Source organism: Fusarium graminearum, chromosome 2 (genome assembly GCF_000240135.3).
Source record: "Fusarium graminearum PH-1 chromosome 2, whole genome shotgun sequence".
In the NCBI taxonomy this organism is placed as follows: Eukaryota; Fungi; Ascomycota; class Sordariomycetes; order Hypocreales; family Nectriaceae; genus Fusarium; species Fusarium graminearum.
This window is the reverse complement of record NC_026475.1, coordinates 6,279,475-6,299,720: the sequence shown is the minus strand read 5'-3', so window position 1 is coordinate 6,299,720 and position 20,246 is coordinate 6,279,475. Positions and strand designations below refer to the sequence as shown.

The following is a 20,246-nucleotide window of genomic DNA, read 5'->3' as shown; positions in this document are numbered from 1 at the left end:
TCCCAGAATCTAACTAACCCGTCGCTTCGTTTCCATCCTTTTTCTTCATCTTGTTTATTTTTTTTTAACGGTAATAAATGTCTTTTTTTTTCTCTTCTAGTTTTATCTGTTGATTATACTACCAACCAACCCTGTACCTTGGTAGGTATTTTATTTCATTTCCTTTTGTCCCGTCCACGGCAAGAGTCTTTCCTTTTTATTCTCTGCCGTTCGACTTGTCACACCTTCTTTCCGTCATTCCGTGTGAAACCTAACATGGTTGTTTTTTTCTTTTCTTTTCTTTTTCATCATCTTCAAGTCTGACCACGAGTTGCAGTAATAATTATCTTTAGCTTGTCTACTATTTCATCTGCCTACCTAGTTTGAGTACAGTACAGTCATAGCTGGTGGCCTCGACCTCTTCGATCGCATCCAGTAGGAGCTAAATGCATGCGAGCGGAGCCAGCGTAACCCACCAGCGCCCGAGGATAACACCGTCATTCACAGCCTAAGAGAGAGAGAGGGAGAGGAAGAAAGAGCGAAAGAATCGCGCGAAAAACACAAAGTCTCACTCTTGCATCATTGTCGCTTCTGTCCAAAACAACTGTCGTCTTCATCGTCTCATCCTATTGATACAGCCAGCCCCAGAAACAAAAGCAAAGGCGATTACCAAGCCCACCAACAAGCCACGTGCAGGGATAGTCAGTCAAGTGGCGTACACGCGCCATGTCAACTGCCCAGCAAATTCTCTCATTAACACACTCATCTCGAGATCCCATTTCAGCCCTTCGGCGCTCTTAAAAATTACTGCCACAGGATCGCCATCATGAGCGCCGACCCCGATGATGAGGTTATTGATCTCACATCGAGTCCAGACGCAGATGCCATCTCAACTGATTCATTACCGCGGATTCCGAATTCCTTGTCGCGCAGATACAGGCAAGGAGGCGCAACCTTTACTGCCAATCGCCATGGTGTTTTTGAGGTTCGAAATGCTGACGTGGTCCCAATCTTTGCCAATCTCGCCATGCTGACTTTGCTCTTGTTTTTAGCCCACTACCAAGAGGAGGAAGACTGATATTCTCACAAACAGCCACAAAAAGGCCCGCTTAGAGAGTACGCGAAAATCAATACACTACGACGCGGTCTACCAGCACCAGAGGGCTGTCAAGAAGCACATCATCGTCCGCAGACACGCTAAATTCTACATCTTACAATGTGACCAGCATGACATTAGCTTTGACGACAACCCGTTCTTGAACTCTAAGAAACATTTGCGCGAGGATCACGGCATTACCGCAACCGGCCATGACACTGTCATAAAGCATTTCGGCGTAGAGGTTATAGAATGTGATGATACCAAGCTTGAGCAGAACAACGCCGTTGCTGAAAAGGCTCTGCAAGATGGCACTAACGCGCTCGCCAAAGACGCTATCAAAGTTACAGATAGTTCAAATCTGCCAAAGTCACCACAGGCCAAGAGGAATTGTCCAGAGCGTCCAACACTGAAACTGAAATCAAACAGCAGCCGAAACACGACGCGATCTAATCGGCGAAAGACCCAGAATGATGAGGATGTCCCACTCGATTTGGTCCCCGGCAACGTCTACATCATTTGGTGGTTTGAGACACAACAGTGGTTCGCTGGCCTACTGATGCCTCACCAGAATCTCGAAGCCGTTGGCATCCACAAGCCGCTCGAACAGTTGGCTATTTTCAAAACTATGCCCGCATGTTATCAGTACGACACCTCAAGCAAATCGCTCTCATGGGCCAAGGACTTCGAGGACGGCGGCCCAAAAGCATCAGAACGATATTATCCATTCATCTTTTTCGAAGGCTTTCAATTTCCTGAAAAATGCCATCAGGCCTGGATCCAGCTCGACAACATTCGGCCTTGGGATGATGAAAAGTCAGCTTACATCGAGCACAGAGCAAAGGCTGTCAGATTTTTAAAAGAGCAGAGGGAGCGAAAGAAGCGGAAGAGCAAAGCACCAATAACCGAGGCCGAGACACCAGAATCCATCGACAACCACGAGCCATCACAAAATGCCGGATCCAGAGACTCCGACTGCGATGAAAATTCAGACATGTACGAATTTAGGGGCTCTTCGCCCTTGGCCGAGTCTTCAACCGACAACCAAGCAGTTCCGGAATCTAATATCGCTACGCCCGACACTATTAATGATCCAGAAACCGTAGCGGAGCTCGGCCAAAAGGAAGCAACACCCGATTTTGAGAACGACGATGCTATGATACTTGAGCAGTTGGACGGGAGTGACCAGGAAATGGTGGATGCCGATCAAGATATGGACGAACCTCCGCAATCTGAGGTCCCAGAACTCTCTGTACAACAGGAGAGAGTGCCAAAAGACCCAGACCCCGACCAAACTATACAAACGTCAGAACCGCCAACCCAGTCTGATGGAGAGATGGACCTGATTACAATTGAAGATACGACCGAATCTGAACAAGAGCACACACAGTCAGTCGACGATACTCTAGAGGAGCCAGAAGTGGCGACGACAGCAGAAGTGGCGACGACGGCAGAAGTGTTGCACAATGGGAATGATGAGGCACAGACGGACATTCATATGACAGAGCCATCTGACAATAATCCAACGACAAGGGAGCCCAGCCAAGGCAAAATTGGGACAACCACGGAGATTCAGAATGACATTATCGAGGAGACACAGCCGGCCAATATACCTGGAACTGACAGACAATCCGTCGCCGAATCCGAGCACGACGATGCATCGCAGCAGTCAGATCAAGCCCATCCTAATGAGAAGCCGCAGCCAACTTCAAGACAACGGCCTGATCAGAATCGTTGGATGGATGACGATATACGAAGAATAATCAATGGCCCGTCACCTGATAGGGCCATCATTGAAGGGGTTTCTTCTGAGATTGACTCTACGACTCAGCCGATCTTGGTACAGAAACCAGCTGCGATAAATGAACAGGCCTCAACCCCAGCGCCAGGACAGGACATCGATCTCGACAGCTTGCTAGCAGAGGGCGAAAATCTCGAACTACACATGTCACAGACTGAGCCCGCGACGCAGCAGCATGTGGAAAGCTACCAGACCAGCCCAACCTCATCCGACGATAATCGTCTTTTAACGACCTTTTCAACGCCATCATGTCGGAGGATCGCCAATTGAGTACTCCCAGGAGCTCGCCTCATATGAACCACTCTAATCCTGATACTCTTCAACCACGCGCTGAAGATACTGATATGGGTCAACAAAACTCTGTGTCTTCTCCTCAGGCGAGTGAAGAACGCTCACAGCCGTCTCCGTATGCTCAAATGGGTGCACCGGCATCTTTACACTCGCGACCTGCGTCCAAGAGCAGCAATTTGCGACAACCGTCATATGACGAAACAGGTACACCAGCGTCTGTCATACGTCAGTTGTCAGCTACTCGTAACGCTACGCGACATCATTCTAATGATGGGATGGGTCGAAGGATGTCCGTGTCTTCTAGACCGTCAACGAGAAACAGCGATATTTCCCAGCAACATCGCGATGCCGAAACGGGCCAGCCTACCCCTACCGCAGGGGGCTCCAACGAGGAGTTCCATAGCCGGGACCCTCCATCTATATATCAGATAACATCCTCACAACCTCGCTCATTATCCAGGGGACTCGACTTGCGACCGCAGGCAAATGAAACTGCGATGCGAGAAAGCCCAGTCATGTCTCAACCCGACACCCGTACAACATCGGGGGCCACGCCAGTACAAATGCCACTCCGTGGTCCCGAAACTGACCAGAACCCTCCAGAGAGGCCAACTAATTGGCTACAACAGGTGGTCGCGTCACCACCACAGTCTCATGCAGGGGGATCCCCATCTAACTCCATGCCTTTTGAGACACAGGCGACAGCTCCTTCACAACAGTCAACGAACGTCTCCATACAGGAAAACAGTGTACCTCAATATTCGGACACGGCGCCGCTTCCCGAGATGGACTCTTCACAATCACTACCAACCTCTGATCAATACCAAACATCCGTTGACCAATCTTCTTACCAACCAGCTATCGCCGATCCTCAACCTATTCGTGAAACGCGAGCCTTTTCTCCTTCGCAATTGCCATCTGCAACGCAGCAATCAGCACGAGATATCTTGCGGGTGCTCGCAGAGTCTGAAGAATCTGGCCAACTACCACGTCATAACGCTCCACTACCACCTTCTGGAGATCATCCCAGTCCAGATGCCTCCTCAAATTCGCTCGGCCAACAGGATTCATCGGCTACTTTCAGGACTCCTACCATGGGTAATAGTCATGCGTTCCAAGAAGCGATGCCATCACCGCGACAGCCCGTCATGCAACACCCTCTAGTCCCTTATCATAAACCTTCTGCGCCGCAAGTCATGCCATCACCAAGACTATCTAATGCGAGCATCTCTCGATCAAGCTCCTTATCTCAAGGCTATACAGTACCTCCTCACCAGCCACTGCCATCACCGTATCAACTAGCGGGCGAGTTACCAAGACCTGTATCCAACACTCAAAACTTTCGTACTCAGCCTTCACCACAGCAGCCCGCCATGGAACTCCAGAGGGCTCAAACTGCGACCTACGTCCAGCCTAGGCCAAACACAACAGTCTCCACCCCATACACAACTACAAGCCTGCCACCGCCAAGTACTCTTGCTCAGGGCCCACCAATGTTGCAAGTGAGTGCTTCACCACGGTTGCAGGCCATGGAGATCTCTCGTCCCAGCTCAGCCGTGCAAGATAGTAGGACCCCAACATCACCTCGACAGTACGCGATGAGATTTGCACAGCCAGTATCTACTGTTCATGGGGCACCGCTAGATACAGCCCTCTCGCCTCGCATGGTTCTAGGGGGTCCATCCCGGCCAGGATCCTTCGTTCAAGGACAATCTTCAACTGTGAACGCATCACCTCAATTGGCCACCAGGGAGATTTCACGACCTAGTTCTGCTATGTACGGGCAACGTACACTGCCAGCGATGCCCTCGCCGCGACAGGCTCCAATTGTCATGCACCAGTCGATGCTTTCCACCCATGGACGTGTGCACCAACCACTTTCGACCTCATCGCCTCAATTGCCAGCTGCTCAACTTCCTCGATACAACAGTGTGAGCTACTCCCAGTCAGGACCCCCGGCGATGACATCGCCACGACAGTCTACTGTTAGTGGCTCCCAACCTGGCTTGGTGACGCCACCACTGCCTGCATTGGCATCACCTCATATTTTAGGAGCAACTGCTCCTCCTCCTATGACTGTTCAAGGCATGCAAGCCCCGGAGCCAACCCACACCTCTTCCCGTCCAGGGCAACCGATAGAACCTCCTAGACCCATATCTCAGAGCTCTTCAAACGGGCCCTTGCCTCCATTACAACCCCGAGGAAGCAATTACATTCCTGCTTCACAAACACATCGGAGCCATTCTCCACCCGCCCAGACGCGCAATGATACTATGGGCCATCCTCGCAGACACTCCCGCCAATCTAGCCAATCATACTCTTACAGAGGGAATCCCCAAACCTCAAACTCAACACCAAGATCTCACGCGCCTGCATACCAGGTTCCAGTCCAACGACCTAATCCGGCCCAGCATTCTAGTACCCTTCATGATTACCTCCCTCGACACGTTGTTGAAGCGCTGATTGAGCAAACTGGAAGGAGCGGCAACGATCTCAAACCTTGCAGTTTCCTTAACTACCAGACTATGTACGAATGCCCGTTTTGCCGAGCAGGAATGCCCGAGCAGGCAGTCTTTGTTCGGCATCTGCAGAGGCTTTGTCCTTATATCAAATACATAAACGACAAGAGACCGGTGGCATAGTTCACTGTTGATTCGTCGTGGCAACTTTCTAGTTTACGTACATATCGTTACTTATCTCGGAAGTTCGTCATAAGTAGCGTGGTGTTTTTTTTGTGGTGGCAAGGAGGAATAAGAGAAGCAATCGTGGGCAAGTCACAGTCTTGGCATAACGTGTAACGAGGTATTGCTTCTTTTTTCGCATTAGATTAGTCTTCCAGGAGAACATGACACGGAACAGCGTGTTGTTATAATCACATAACATAATAAAATGAACAGATGATACTTAAACATTCATGATATGTTATGTCCTTGTGTGGCAGGACATCTTCCAATTCTTGTAAAATCTTCATCGCCTCATCATGTGCTTATCATATTTACGACCACTGTTGTATTTGGGGCTATCCTTATGGATTTAAAATGCACAATCATAGGTAGATCTAGCGATCAAAGCATTTCTCACTAACCCCCTGTGCCATAAGATGTAGGAAGGCTATCATAAGTTCCAGTTGATGTCATTTCACTTTTCATCAGTTTTGGAGTCACTGACTGCCGTGCCTTCGATACCAGCCGTATCGATACCCAGCTGAGCTGTGTCCCAGCCCTGTGTTTGCAAATATTCGCGGAACTTTTGGTCTTCAAGAGTAATGGTATCCTGGCCGATGTGCGGGATGCAGAAGAAGACGATAAGTGCTGAGAGAATGCAAAGACTGGACGACACCCAGAAGGGATACTGTGCGCTTTGAGTTTCGTTTCCTCCAGCAGCCTGGATGTACGGAAACACGTATGTTCCAACAAAAGCACCAATCTTACCGACTGCAGCTGCAATGCCGTAGTAACGGCCTCGCACTCCAGTGGCGCACGTCTTTGCTGCTAAAAGACCAATGTTGTTTCCTGGGCCTAGTTCACCAAGGGCTTGGAAAATGCCAAACACGACTGCGAATGCAGCGACCTGGCTCGAAATCTTGTCGTAAACGCCAGCCATGATGAATCCGACGATGGCCTGGAGTGTTACTCCGAGGATTAAGGTGTATCGAGGACCAATCCAGTCGCTGACAAAAGCTCCAATCAAGGTTCCTGGGAGATAGAACATGTTGACGACAGTGTTCCAGCCGAAGACGGTTGTGAGGGGCGCATCGTCGCCATAGATGCCGGAAAGGATCGAAGAAGAGTAAATACCAAAGGCGTATGAAGAGAACTATATATGTAAGCCAGCGGATAGCACAGGGGCATAGGGGAGGCTTACGTTGTAGAGGAACCAGACAAGACTGACCTACAAGAGTCTGAACCAGTAATATTTCAAGACCAACCAGTATGGTGTTTGGCGCCTCATGGACTGCTTTGCGAATTCCTCAGGCTCCTTAAGCCTCAGTCGGAGGACGAACAACACAAGGGGAAATACAACCCCGATACCAAGACTTGTTCGCCAAATGGTGCCAAAATTGGCGTTGTGGGCTGCGGCGGCAACAACATCTGTGAGGTGTCAGTGAGAGCTTGGTGGAAGATATTAGAAGACTAACAAGGAACAAAGGCACCAATGACAAAGCCAAAGTCGATCATCGAGTTTGTGAAAAGAATGAACCACCTGTTTCTGGTGCCTTTCTTCATTTGACCACTGGACTCGGCGCATCCGACGCTGCCTGCTGGGTATTCGCCTGGGACAGTCAGCGCACATTTCTTTTTCACAATTGGGACAATTGAGCCTACCTCCGATTCCAATACCGACAAAGAATCGCCATGCGGTGAGCATGTTGAACATCCCCACGGGTTCCCCGTGCCAGTACGATCCAGCTGCCAAAGCAGTGAAGATGATAAGAATGACCGTGGAAACCATGAGAGTGTTGGTTCGCGACCAATGATCAGCAAGGAAGCCAAAGACTAGCTGGCCAACAACGGTGCCTGCAAAGGCAATATCGGAGACGTATTTGAAAGCATTGGATTTGACATAGACATCGCCATATTGCCTTCTAAGTGTTGTGTTGACAGAACCAATCACCTGGTCACGTTAGGAAACACAAAAGCAAGAGGGATTTATCAGGTCTCACGTTGTTGATGTAACCGTCTGAGAAAAGACCGGCACCACAGGCAAACACGGGGAGAGCAGTTTCAATCCAAGGTCGCTGGGGGATATCATCTTCCGGCACGTATGACTCATCATTGTGGCGAGCTTCATCCGAAGCGTTGCTATCGGATTTCTTGCCAAAGCCTAACATCGTGAGTATGTGCACAGACACTCGGTTAACAAGAGAAGTGGTCGGGATGTCGTGTGTAAGGATGGGAAGAAAATGTGCAGGCCCAGTTACAGTTATACAAAGCGCAGGAGCAAACCAGGGTCACGTTGCGCGGTCCAGGGAATTACCTAGTGATGCCTCGGGTAGCAGAGGAGGAAATGGCACGGTGTCACAGGATTTCTGGTTAACGCGGGAGGAACATGTCTGTGAGGTAATGGGAGGAGATAAGCTTGCCAAAGGGTCAGGATGTAACCAACAATAGCTCCACTGTCCCAAGTCCCAAGTCCTTTTTCAGCAGCTCGTAAGACAAGCTCTGCGAATCATTACGTACACGAGGTAAGGGTAAGTACCGTAGGCGTAGGTATCAAATGTTGGCCGTCGCAGTGACCGAGTGCCGAGTAGGTATACTCGGCGGGTCCGTCAATTGACTTTTGACGATGCACATGGGATTCCCTCCCATGAAGCGTTGATTTATTACCGCGTTGGGCGCCGTGTGGCTTGCTACTCGGCTCAAAATTGCCGGTAATTACGCCGCCATGTAATTCTGCAGCCTGTCAGAGTCTACGCTACGACGGATGTGTAAGGTGGTTGGTCCTCACTGCTATCAGCTGGCATTTCTTGTCCAATGTACCGGTACAGAGATGATGGTTCCCAGAAATTAAGATGAGAGTTTATATCTGTCGGTTAATCAAACGGTTGGAGAAGCGAGTTTGCCCGACATGTCCAGGGGTTAACGTCTAAAGATGTTGCGCTGTTAATTGCAGAGTACGAATCCCTTACTGCTTTCCGATGGAAATACACCGGGCACACGAGCTCCTCCCGTAAAGGGTTTCACCGGCTGAAGAGATGCAGGGAAGAAGCCGATGTAACGTTGGTTTCGGAGCTTGCGAGAGTCTTAGGATATATACACCAAAAAGAAGATCTACGTCATCAGCAGCCTCTATAGCTCAGTGGTAGAGCGTCGCACTCGTAATGCGAAGGTCCATCGTTCAATCCGGTGTCGAGGCATGATTAATTCTTTTTGTCTCGTCAGCACTGAGACCACTATACTTGAGTTCATTTCCAGCACCATCACTACTGGGTTTATTGTTTTTATTTTTCACGGTGCATAAATATGTCATCCACAAGCAAAAATACCATCGCTGGTATCACATCTTCAATTAGCCCCAAACACAGTTGACCACGGCGGTCAAGGTTTCAACTACCTTACAACATATCCAATTCTTCTAGAGCCTTTTTGAACCTAATTTGCTCCAAATTGCCTCGACGACGCCAACAGCGTTGTCCATAACAGGCACGTGTTTGTCACAGGGATTGGGTCTCAGTACCTGTTGGACAGTGGCGTTACCCTTCACTACTAAACACATGGATTAATTATGCAGGGATCACATGCGATACTCATTCACTAGTATGAAGCTTGTCAAATAAATAGATCATATATCCTTAAGCAGACTGCTAAAGTCCGACGGAGTCCTCAGGGTTCCAGAAAAAATGTCCGCTAAAAGCATAAGGAATGAAATTATTAGGATATCCTATGCCGCTTAGACTATACTCTTTAGGCTATTTATTTCTGTATCCTAAGACTTAGGGGTCAAATTTTCTACTACCCAGTAGGGAGTCTATGATATCTGACTATCCCAAGCGACGATGCCTGCGGTCAACTTCGTAACTACTGATTCAACACAAGGCACTTCTTGGACAACCGTATCAACCGGAAACCACCCCTGTTTCAACCTTCTTTGGCAGCGATGGCAACACATCCCGCAAATCGCATCACAGTCTCGCCCCTATCATTCTTGGAGATCCCGTCACTATTGACAAGCTGTTCAACAATATCATCAAGGGCCTCCTCCCACTTTTCTTCGTCCTCATGAAGCCAGCCAGTCGGTAGAACGCCCAAGTAGCTCCATGCTAACTGTGCCCAACGCCTTAGGTCGGGAATGGTGACAGATGCATCCTTGTGGTATATCTTTGTCTTTTCAGGATCAAACCCAGCATCTTGCAATGCCTTCCTCATATGTTCCTCCTCAAATGACATGTCTTGGAGTAGCATCGGGAGAGGGGCATTCTCTCCACGTGTTCGGCGATTAGCATGCTTAAGGGCATCTGTGTGTGGCATTTCGTTCCACGTGGATACCATGGCCATGCCCCCCGGCTTAAGGGTTCTGTGTACTTCCTTCAAACCATGTCTGGCGACGTCCATGGAGTGGAAAGCAAAGTTGTTGAAAGAGTGAGAGAAGTGGTTGGTCGAGAAGTCGAGATCCTGGTCCATGATTAGCACAGCATTCTTCAGCATGATCGGGTTGAAACTCACACGGGCATCCATCACATGTGCATCCAATGGCCATCTGTTCAGTTTGGCCATCTGTTCGCAGCCCGTCACAAATTGGGGGTTGATATCGGTTGCCTGAATGCAAAGTCCTTCGGCAGATGGTGGAATCTTTGCCATGATAGCCTGGGACACGACTCCAGCACCGCACGCATTGTCGTGGATAAGATCGGTGGATTTAAATGGAGGAAGTAGGTTAAGAGAGTAATCAATGATGGTCTCGCTGACGTTGCCCATCAGCTCGATCAAGTGTGAGGCCTCATACTGAGTCACCTGCTTTGGTTGGTAGGGGGAAGACATTATGTATAAAAATGATGTAGCAGATATGGGACAAGTTTGGAAATCATCAAATTCATGGAAATTAGTCAGTTATATAGATCCTCATGAGGGCTTACAAGAATGAGGCGAACGGCGGCGATGACAGCGAAGCAAGTTCAAGAAAAGCAATGCAAAGCGGGGCAATCCTGTACAAAAAGGAATATTATAGGTCATCAGGTATGTCGTTCAGCTGCCAAGCATCTTGTAGCGATTCATGTAAATTCTCTAGACAATCGCATACTTTTGATACCTCATTGTAAGCTGATGTCGGGCTTTGGGAGTAACGCCGAAATCCCAAACCAGAACATCTGACTTATATTGACCAGTCTTACTACCAGCTCTCTTCAGATTCGGAGACTTTTGGTGCTTTACTGTAAGCTGATGTCAGGCAGTGGGAATAGGCTAAAATCCAACCAGAACATTTGACTTATATCACCCAATATTTCCTCCATTTGACTGACACACAATAGCCTACTATGCTAGAAATGGACTTACCACACTACCTCCAGAGTGCATCCTACCACCAAAAGTTGGAAGGTCCAAACTTGACTAGTTCTATCCAGATAAAGGTTCGTGAGATAGTGAGTCAAATCTGCTGGATGCTAGGACACAACTCTGTCTGCTCGAAAATATCAGATACCGTTTCTAACATATCTCAACTGAGACGTCTTGAATTTATATAGCAACTGTAGATTGCCTCAGCATATAGTTAATTATAACTGAATTCACCCGCTAAGTGAGCCTTCGAGTGAGGTTACTCGGTGTGGTTTTCCATGATACCGGGCATCAATGGTTAATTGTAAATCTAACCTCGCAGCAGAGAGTAAAACGCGATAACGAAGTCCCAAAATTGATAAAGTATCACAGCCCGAGTAAGGGTAGACCATCTTATCATAACCAATGAACTGCTATCACGTCTAATTGGATCGCATGATGCGAGATATTGGTGCAAGAATCTTTCTCCGAGCCATTTAGCGCTGACATCAACTCCGCTGCACCTGTTACTCACCGCAAAAACGTAAATCTGATTCGAAAGGGTTTCCTTTTGTCAACCTCGCTAGACTTATTGGCAATACCAACCTTGTTTGCTTGCTAAAAATAACCCCAAGATGAACGCCTCTTCCGAGCTCTTTGTCAGACTCCCCAATCGAGTACGCATATGCTACCAGACTTTCGGCGATCCTTCAGATCCTGCTGTCATTCTTATTCCAGGTAAGAATAAGAGCCTTCTTCTCTGGTGAGTACTTTGCGTTCTGACTTGTTCGCTAGGAAATGCAGGCTCAATGCTGTTCTGGGCTGAGCCTCTGATTGAGAGGTTACAATTTGGTGACGATGGCAGGAAATACTTTATTATTCGCTATGATCCACGAGACACTGGTCTCTCACAGGAGTTTCCAGTCCCGGCAGGATACTCGATTGGGGATATGGCGGAGGACGTGGAATTACTTGCTGACCATCTAAATCTCACTGACCCAGGCAAAGGCTTCCACCTCGTCGGTGTTAGCAAAGGGGGCCCTGTAGCCTATACACTCTCTGCACGGAGGCATCAACAAGTCAAGAGCCTCACGCTTATGTACACATCTCCAGGTGTCAGTCCTGAGTTACCCATCAAGGGTGGACTTGACCTTGGCTTCCAACCCATGCTGGCAGGGTTTCCAAACTTAAAAGAGACTGCTATCCAATCCGGAATGAAGATGTACGACGCTCTCACTACCCAGCCCGATGAAGCAGAAAGGAAGGAGGTTGAGAAGCAGGTTACACGAACAGTGGAGCGGGAGTACAAGCATGGCACGCTATTTAGCAAGGGGCCGAATCATGGTTCTGCATCACACGAGAAAGACGGCTGGCCAGGAGTAGATATGCTCAAACAGGTCAAATGCCCGACTACGGTCGTACAGGCTGGAAAAGACCAGACATTTGGGGAAATTCACGGCCAGGCGCTTGTTCAAGCCATACCTGGTGATGTCGAGTATGTGCTATGGGAGGACGTGGGTCATGAATTGCCAAGACGAATTTGGGATCGGATGGCTGCCCTTGTTCAGAAGACTTGGGAAAAGGGTGAGAGCGCTTAGGAGACCTGGTGTAACGTGAGAAGACTTTGAGCGGCTGGAGGTTCCGAGTTAACTTAATCGCCTCGCCTCGAAGCATTGAATCCTCCTGGTGGGGCATTTTGTTGTCATCAAGTCCTGTTTCACTACCTTGTGCATGTCTCAGCACAGTGCAGCTGTTGAATATCTTCAAGAATTTCATCAAGAACAGCAATAGGGAGGGGTTGCTCCTCTTTCCCGCCGTGACTCACGATATGGTTTTTCGTGGAGAAACGGCCCCGTCGGTTGTTCTCGTTTATTGATATGATATTCACGTGGAAGGTATGCAGGCGTTTGCACCATCATAAACTTAGGTTAAATACAACATCAGTGATTCACTGGACGTACCTTGGCAATTCCGCTCACCTTGACTTCTCTGGTCCTTGGCGCCTGTGAGAGGCTATATAAATCAGTCCTCTTGCATCCAACTTTGCCTCAACTTCTCTTCCAACCATCCACCTTCACATCACTCTTTGAACTCTCTACTAGTCTTTCAACATGCGCTTCAGCATCATCATCATCGCAGCCTTGCTGCCTTTCGCCTTCAGCAAGGTGACCTACAACAAGTGGAAAGGGTATTCGATTGAAGCCTCCGACCTGTCTCAGGACGATGTCACGAAGCTTCTCAGCGGGATCCATCATATTCCCCTCGGCGAGCACCAGGACACAATTGAAGTGGCAGTCCATCCAACAAGCGTCCACAACTTTGAAGGCCTTGCCTTGAAGTCCACTCTCTTCATCGAAGACATGGCTGAAGAATTTGCCAAGGAGGGAAACTTCGAAGATTTGACCGGTAAGATATTCTTCACTACAATTGACGACAGACTAATCGTTCATAGCTGCGCGCACTCATGACCGTGTCAAGCTCGCCCAGCCCGACAAATCCTACTTCAAGTCCTACCACAGCTTCGAGCAGCACACCCAATTCTTGAAGGATCTCCAAAGCTCCTTCTCCAAGAACTCCGAAGTCTTCTCTACTGGTAAAAGCGTCGAGGGTAGAGATGTTCAGGGCATTCATCTCTGGGGCAAGTCCGGAAAGGGCAAGAAGCCTGCCATCATCTGGCATGGAAACGTGCATGCTCGCGAGTGGATCAGCAGCATGGTGAGTAACTATTTTGTCCATCGCGGTGATGATGGTTTCTGACACTTCTCAAAGACAGTCGAGTACCTGGCATGGAAGCTCGTTCAAGGTTATCATGACAAGAACAAGCTTTCCCTATCTATCATTGATACCCACGACTTTTACATTCTGCCAATCGTCAATCCTGACGGTGAGTTCAAATAGCTTCGGAAACTTTCAAGCATACACTAACTTTGCTGTTTAGGATTTGTCTACACCACCAAGTCTGATCGCTTGTGGCGTAAAAACCGCCAGTCGACTCCCTACAAGAAGTGCGTGGGTACTGATATGAACCGAAACTGGCCCTACAAGTGGGATATCCCCGGTGGCTCTTCCACAGATCCTTGCGAAGAAACATACCGGGGTGTCAAGCCTGGAGACACTCCCGAGATCAAGGCTTTGACAAACCACACCATGGCGATTTCGCAGAAGACGGGGATCAGCTCCTACATCGACTGGCACTCTTACAGCCAGCTCATCCTCTTGCCCTACGGCTACACTTGCGATCAGAACGCGACCAACATAGACTACCAGATGGAGCTCGCGGGGGAGGTTGCGAGCGCGATTGAAGACTATGAGGGAACATATTTCGACTACGGCCCTACTTGTCAGACTATCTACCAAACCTCGGGTGGTAGTAGCGATTGGGTTTACGATGTTGCTGAAGCCGAACTTGCTTGGGGCATTGAGCTTCGCCCAGCGCGATTGAGGGGCGATGGATTCGTTCTTCCGCCCAAAAACATCATCGCATCAGGTGAGGAGATTTGGGCTGGAATGCAGGTCTTGTTCAAGAACCTCGTGGAGAAGGATAAATGAGAGTGAGGAGGGAGTTCGGAGAAGAGCATCGGAAGGGCTTGTTGTAGACAAGGCCTCTAGGATTTCCACTGTTCTGGGAAACAGGTACGGCCAAGGTGAATCGAGACTCGATTTCACTGCCATTGGTAGTCAATAAAATCAGTCTCTGAACCTTGAAGCTGGTGATGTTGTAGCAGACGATATAGTGACTGATATGTGCTTTGTCAGCAAGCAAATCGGTGAGATGGCCGAGTTGGTTATGGCGCCAGGTTAAGGTTAACCTTAACACCAATTTCCTGGTGGAGCAATCCTCCTGGGTTCGAGTCCCAGTCTCATCAAATGTTCTTTTTTTCTTTTTTGCTGATTTCGTTTTGGATACTCTGTACAGAGTACCATCTTTGGATCTACACATGTCACCTCTCTTCGTGCTAGGTTCAGAACTTGGTGATTTTACCCGAGTTGCCCCAGGGACCGCGGTGCGCAAAAGATTTGGCACATAAGATACGGTAACGCAGGAGGTTGGTAAAGGTGGTCATGTCTCACATGTTGCGGGTGAATGTGCCAAGCCAGATCAACCAACCACCCACATTCTTAGTCCCTGAATTAATTTGTCAACCTGGAAGCACAATTCAGCTCCTGCAAGGCCTGGCGGGCATACCGTAGCTGAAAAGAAAATGAGCCCATGAATATTCGGTCAGCATGCAATTGTCAATAGTGCTGATATTATGGCTGCACTGATAATCTTACTTGATGATACGGTTCAAACCCAAGAGTTCAAAACTTGGTTGCAGCATGGCCAGTATCTCATTTCCTTGTACAACCATGTGATATGGCACAAACTTGTAGCATTGTGGAGGGTACAGAATACAGGACCAATGTAGCACCCGAGTCTGAGACACGCGGGAGAGGGATGCGATAATAATCCCAGTCGGCACTTCGGGGACTTTTTCTTCTCAGCTGAAGAAACAAGGGCTGTCATGTTCAACCTCACGGCAACTGCGCTGACCATGCTGACCTCCAAGTACTTCGTCGGCCTCATTTGCTGACGTTCCTGCTCGGGCCCGTATTATCCTTGCATAGGTGAGTACAGCACTGTTCACTTGGCACGATGTAGCTTTGACCGCCTGAAGGATAGCGGAGATTACTGCAGATCCCAGCTCGCTCAATCGAGTCACAACAGGCAACAAGAGAATGTAAGATCTTTGGTTATACAGAACACATAACGTCTTTATCTATTACATAAAGCCCAACTCGACCAGTGACTTTTGAACAGTAACTAATTCTTACATATCCTTTCTGCGATTACTGCCAGAGATAGCTGTCAAAATGCTTCCTTCATTTCTTCTCTCATCGTTGCTGTGCCTTTCCACAGTCTCAGCTCTCCCCAACCCAATTCTGGCGGAGCGTGCAGCCTGTGACTGCACCGGCACACGTGATGGTGGTTCCAACTCCAAGGAATACATCTGTCGTGACGCTCGACTTGGCCCTTTAAAATTGCCCAGAAAACTGCCTTTGAGCACCTTTGTCGAAAGCTACAATCGTTTCGGGGGTCTGACACCAGCCCAGTTCCTGTTGACATGGACCGATGAGAAGGGAAGCTACAGATACCCTCCACAGAATGTAGGTCCATCATTGTCCTCTAAACGAGCTACTCACTGACCGATTCAGGGTTTCCAACTTGATGCTCAAGGCAATGCAATCAATGGAAGCATGATTCTTCCTGTTGGAACAATGGTAGACCGATTTGGAAGCGAATACGGTAAGTCGACCATGTAAAGCTAGGCATCTTACTCGCTCTAACTCCGTTGCAGGATCATTCATCTCTGCGGCTGCTGCTCCCTACTCACAGAGAGCGCTTCCCCCATCAAATCTGGCCACAAACCCTGATACTCCTGACTTCCCATACAACTACCACGTGTATCGTGTGATCAAGCCGCTTCCAGTAGTCGGAGGGCCCATTGCGCCGTGGTTCGGTCAGCCTGGTCTCGGAGCACAGTTCTTCACGGGGGAGTTGGGAAATATCAAGTTCTTGCTTGAACAGAGCTACATCCAGGCGGAGGATCCCAAGACTCTCGTGCACAAGTCTGATGGTTGCGCATAATGCCTGAGTTTTCAAGTGCGAGTTTATGGTAGATGACCTTACGAGGAACGTGGTTTTGATTTGATTCACATTAGATAGTTTCGTAGGGTTAGTTTATAGACATCGGATTGTTCCTATGCATTTTACGTTCTCCTTTTCCACGCCTCTAAGTGAAGTCCTTCTGAGCAAACTGAATGAAGCTATCTGTCCCGTAGACATACAGCTGTACATCCATAAGTAGGCAGGCGGGTAGCTAAAAAATAATTAAAAAATAGACTTCAAGCAGTATAGACGAGATCATTAGTCCACTCTTAGGCGATACATACAATAAGAGTGATCTGATATTTATATTAACTACTAAATCAGTACCGGGTTTTATGCAACCTACCTCGTAGGTTCATACATATCTACCTTTTCTTTAGCGGGTATCGCCGTTGGCTTTGCTGAACTCAGATCAAGGTTCGTTCTGGCGAGCTACGAGAAATTAGAGTTTTGTGACCGCTGGAAACGTGCTCCGAGTACGAAAATTACAGCACAGAATATGTTCCTAGCCTGCACAGAGCTGTGGCGCATCTCTCATTAGAAAGGGAAGAGCAAAATGCATTTTTCAACTCTTGACAGAAATATCGCCTTCTCCATAAAACACAATCTCTGAACAGCAAATGATAGCCATGCATCTGTTCGATCGCCTCTGACCACTAACCCCATGGAGTGATGCGATCCGTACTATGGGGCGATAATGTTGACCATGGGACGCTAGCGGCGTTAAAATCAGCGATCTACCTATCACTGAGCATACATGCGGTTACACGGCATCTGGATTGTAACGTTAAACATTAAAACCCCTCGTCGTCTGAGAAAGTTGGGCCTCTTATTCCAACATCTCATTTCTCTTTCTACAAACAACTGTTTTTTTTTAAAATAAATAAAAAGATGGCCTCACATTCAGATTCAGTGACGGCAAACCCCAAAGATGTGCATGATGATCCTGTCAAGCAGGACGTTGGTACAGGCGTTATAGTGCCCACCTTGGCAGAAGGCGATATGCCTACAACCTCCAAGTGGGAAATCTGGAGTTGGTACGCCTACTACATCGGTGCCAATGGACTCGCCCTTTTCAACTTTGGTCCAACTGCTTTTCAAAACCTGCTTTCACAGGCGGCGCCAAAAGATACCGGTCTTTTACCTTTCGCTGGCCGTGAACGAGATGTCAACAGTATCGTTCTACTCGCCAATGGCATATCATTCGCTCTACAAGCCGTTCTCTTCCTCATCATCGGAGCATATGCAGACTTCGGAAGTGGACGACGATGGATTTTGGTGGTATGGTCAATTATTGCCTACGGAATCGGGTTTGGGTGGCTGGGAGTTCACGACCCCAGTAAATGGCAGACAGCGACAGGCTTGTACATCGTCGGTCTGATCGCGTACCAGATGACGCTCACATACTGGACGGCAGCATTCCCCTCTCTTGCACGAAACACACCTCAACTTAAGGAAGCAGCGCTGCAATTCGAGTCGGGTGACATCACGCAACAAGACATGGACCGAAAGGACGAAATGGAAAGGAGCAGACTCAGCAACGTCGCTTTTTACATCCAGTCCGTTGGTGAAGTTGTCATCTTGGCTATGATCGTGGGTGTCATGTTCGGCGTCAAAGTTGACAAGAGTCCAGAGAACAATAACTGGGGACTTTCAGTACTGATAGCATTTGCAACTGCTTGTTGGCTCGTACTCTCAATCCCTTGGTTTCTCATCGAGAAGAAACGTCCCGGCATGAAGGTCCCCGATCACTTGAACATTGTTACAGTCGGGTTCTGGCAGCTTTGGGAGGCTCTCACGCAAATCTGGCACTTGAAGCAGAGCTTGATCTACCTTGTTGGGTATTTCCTCCTGGGAGACTCCCTCAACACTACTGTGACGGTCATCGGCACACTACAGAACCAGGTTGTCAGTTACGAGACTCTGACTCTAACCTACCTTCTCATCGTCGGCATTGTTGCTCAAGCTGTCGGAATTGGTGCTTTCTGGATGATCCAGAAGAAATTCAATCTTAGCGTCAAAGCCATGTTCAACGCCGTCATGGTCTTCATCATCCTTTTAGATGGATGGGGCATGGTTGGAAACTGGACCGATAAGTTCGGTTTCAAGAATGTCTGGGAGATTTGGCTATACCAAGCATTTTACGGACTCTTCGTTTGTCCATGGTACAGCTACTCTCAAATCATGATCAGCTCTGTCACGCCCCGAGGCCACGAATTCCTTTTCTTCTCTCTGTTCAACATTATTGGCAAATCCTCAAGCTTCATCGGACCATTTATCAGCAGTGCTATTATCGATGCTACTCCAGGAGGCACCAACAATAGCGCCCCCTTCTATTTCTTGTTTGCTCTGAGCTTGGTTAGCGCAGTTGGCATCTGGTCGTTTTTGGATCTGGAGAAGAGTGCAAGGGAGCAAGAGGCATTTATTATAGAAGAGAAAATCCGCATGGGCGAGGACTCTGATGCCAGCAAAACCAATTAGATGCTTTTATTGGGTCGTTAAATAGTTCAAATAAGAAATACGAATACGTTGTTGCTTTCCTATCTCTCGCTTTATGCCTGCGCCACATCTTGGATGTTTCTGAAAGTAATGACAGATGTGCCAGTCTAGTGGACAACAGAAAAGTTGTCCTCTTGAGTCTTAGCGTATAAAAATAAATAACATAAAAAGTGTGGTCTAAGTAGCATAAGCTGACCTACTAATTTCGTCTCTTACCTTCTAGCGACCAATTTTTCTGATATCCTGAGCCTGCCCCTGAGGTCAGTGCATTATCAGCGGGGTTGATATCGACGATAGGGATTAATTCGCCCCATTCCGGGGCACTTTGGCTCAAAAGACACCTGTCCTGACATCAAACGAGCTACCCTACGACAACACTTTGATGATCGAGATTTGACATCAAGCAGCGCCATTCTTGTTGTTTTCGTCTCTTCTACTAACCTACGGTAGAATATGATCGATATTACTTTTCGTTTATCTCTTTTGTCGTGATGATGCTGGCCCTCGTTGTCCTCTAGCTGCGTATTCACCCACGACAATGCAGCTCGGTTCCTGTCAGACTGCACCTACCAGCTATCGCTGTCATTCAAGACTGCCCACATGTGACGTAACAACACAGTCAGAAACATTTGAACATATAACGACAACATCACCATATCGTTACACCAGTGAAGGTAAAGAATGACTTAAGCAATCCAAGATTGAGCACTGGGACTCTGTCAATGTAGACGCTGTTACCAACCATATATTTCATCAATAGCACCGGTCGCGTGGCCCAATGGCAAGGCGTCTGACTACGAATCAGAAGATTCTGGGTTCGATCCCCAGCGTGATCATTTCTTTTGCTCTTCTTGACATTAAATATCTCAATTCTTTTTGTCTTATTCACACGCAATGAAAATGATAATCAGCCATTGGCGTTCATAAACAGACGACACTTTATTAGCTTTTCTCTGATCT

The 20,246-nt window shown here is 48.2% G+C and overlaps 7 protein-coding genes and 3 non-coding genes across 10 annotated transcripts; 8 read left to right on the top strand and 2 right to left on the bottom strand.

Annotated features, from left to right (window-relative positions):
- Window positions 1-950: 950 nt before the first annotated feature.
- On the top strand, window positions 951-2,218 carry FGSG_03670 (uncharacterized protein; the record flags this gene model as incomplete). Its single annotated transcript, XM_011323725.1, has 3 exons — window positions 951-964; window positions 1,073-2,071; window positions 2,182-2,218. 3 exons carry the CDS (start codon window positions 951-953, stop codon window positions 2,216-2,218), a joined length of 1,050 nt encoding a protein of 349 aa, XP_011322027.1.
- Window positions 2,219-6,164: 3,946 nt separating this feature from the next.
- FGSG_12396 (uncharacterized protein) lies at window positions 6,165-8,002 on the bottom strand. Its single transcript, XM_011323724.1, has 5 exons — window positions 7,831-8,002; window positions 7,493-7,781; window positions 7,306-7,440; window positions 7,032-7,258; window positions 6,165-6,983 (listed from the first exon to the last, which is right to left on the bottom strand). Exons 1-4 carry the CDS (start codon window positions 7,996-7,998, stop codon window positions 7,059-7,061), a joined length of 792 nt encoding a protein of 263 aa, XP_011322026.1. The 5' UTR covers window positions 7,999-8,002; the 3' UTR covers window positions 6,165-6,983; window positions 7,032-7,058.
- A 950-nt stretch (window positions 8,003-8,952) lies between these two features.
- Window positions 8,953-9,024, top strand: FGSG_20589. Its single transcript has one exon. It is a non-coding gene; the product is annotated as a tRNA-Thr (tRNA).
- A 721-nt stretch (window positions 9,025-9,745) lies between these two features.
- On the bottom strand, window positions 9,746-10,645 carry FGSG_03671 (uncharacterized protein; the record flags this gene model as incomplete). Its single annotated transcript, XM_011323723.1, has 1 exon — window positions 9,746-10,645. One exon carries the CDS (start codon window positions 10,643-10,645, stop codon window positions 9,746-9,748), a length of 900 nt encoding a protein of 299 aa, XP_011322025.1.
- A 1,127-nt stretch (window positions 10,646-11,772) lies between these two features.
- FGSG_03672 (uncharacterized protein) lies at window positions 11,773-12,735 on the top strand (the record flags this gene model as incomplete). Its single annotated transcript, XM_011323722.1, has 2 exons — window positions 11,773-11,875; window positions 11,942-12,735. The coding sequence occupies 2 exons, from the start codon at window positions 11,773-11,775 to the stop codon at window positions 12,733-12,735; spliced, it is 897 nt and encodes a 298-aa protein (XP_011322024.1).
- Window positions 12,736-13,248: 513 nt separating this feature from the next.
- FGSG_03673 (uncharacterized protein) lies at window positions 13,249-14,686 on the top strand (the record flags this gene model as incomplete). The annotated part of the gene is made up of 4 exons (XM_011323721.1): window positions 13,249-13,543; window positions 13,590-13,852; window positions 13,907-14,021; window positions 14,076-14,686. 4 exons carry the CDS (start codon window positions 13,249-13,251, stop codon window positions 14,684-14,686), a joined length of 1,284 nt encoding a protein of 427 aa, XP_011322023.1.
- A 217-nt stretch (window positions 14,687-14,903) lies between these two features.
- FGSG_20588 lies at window positions 14,904-15,003 on the top strand. Its single transcript has one exon. It is a non-coding gene; the product is annotated as a tRNA-Leu (tRNA).
- A 988-nt stretch (window positions 15,004-15,991) lies between these two features.
- On the top strand, window positions 15,992-16,785 carry FGSG_03674 (uncharacterized protein; the record flags this gene model as incomplete). The annotated part of the gene is made up of 3 exons (XM_011323720.1): window positions 15,992-16,285; window positions 16,334-16,424; window positions 16,477-16,785. The coding sequence occupies 3 exons, from the start codon at window positions 15,992-15,994 to the stop codon at window positions 16,764-16,766; spliced, it is 675 nt and encodes a 224-aa protein (XP_011322022.1). The 3' UTR covers window positions 16,767-16,785.
- Window positions 16,786-17,678: 893 nt separating this feature from the next.
- On the top strand, window positions 17,679-19,268 carry FGSG_03675 (uncharacterized protein; the record flags this gene model as incomplete). Its single annotated transcript, XM_011323719.1, has 1 exon — window positions 17,679-19,268. One exon carries the CDS (start codon window positions 17,679-17,681, stop codon window positions 19,266-19,268), a length of 1,590 nt encoding a protein of 529 aa, XP_011322021.1.
- Window positions 19,269-20,050: 782 nt separating this feature from the next.
- FGSG_20587 lies at window positions 20,051-20,122 on the top strand. Its single transcript has one exon. It is a non-coding gene; the product is annotated as a tRNA-Arg (tRNA).
- Window positions 20,123-20,246: the final 124 nt, after the last annotated feature.

Coding starts and splice junctions, on each gene's coding strand:
- FGSG_12396 (XM_011323724.1), bottom strand. CDS start 7,998: ATGTTAGGCTTTGGCAAGAAATCCGATAGCAACGCTTCGGATGAAGCT. Junction 7,782..7,830: donor CAGACGGTTACATCAACAAC/GTGAGACCTGAT, acceptor TAACGTGACCAG/GTGATTGGTTCTGTCAACAC. Junction 7,441..7,492: donor TGTCGGTATTGGAATCGGAG/GTAGGCTCAATT, acceptor TGACTGTCCCAG/GCGAATACCCAGCAGGCAGC.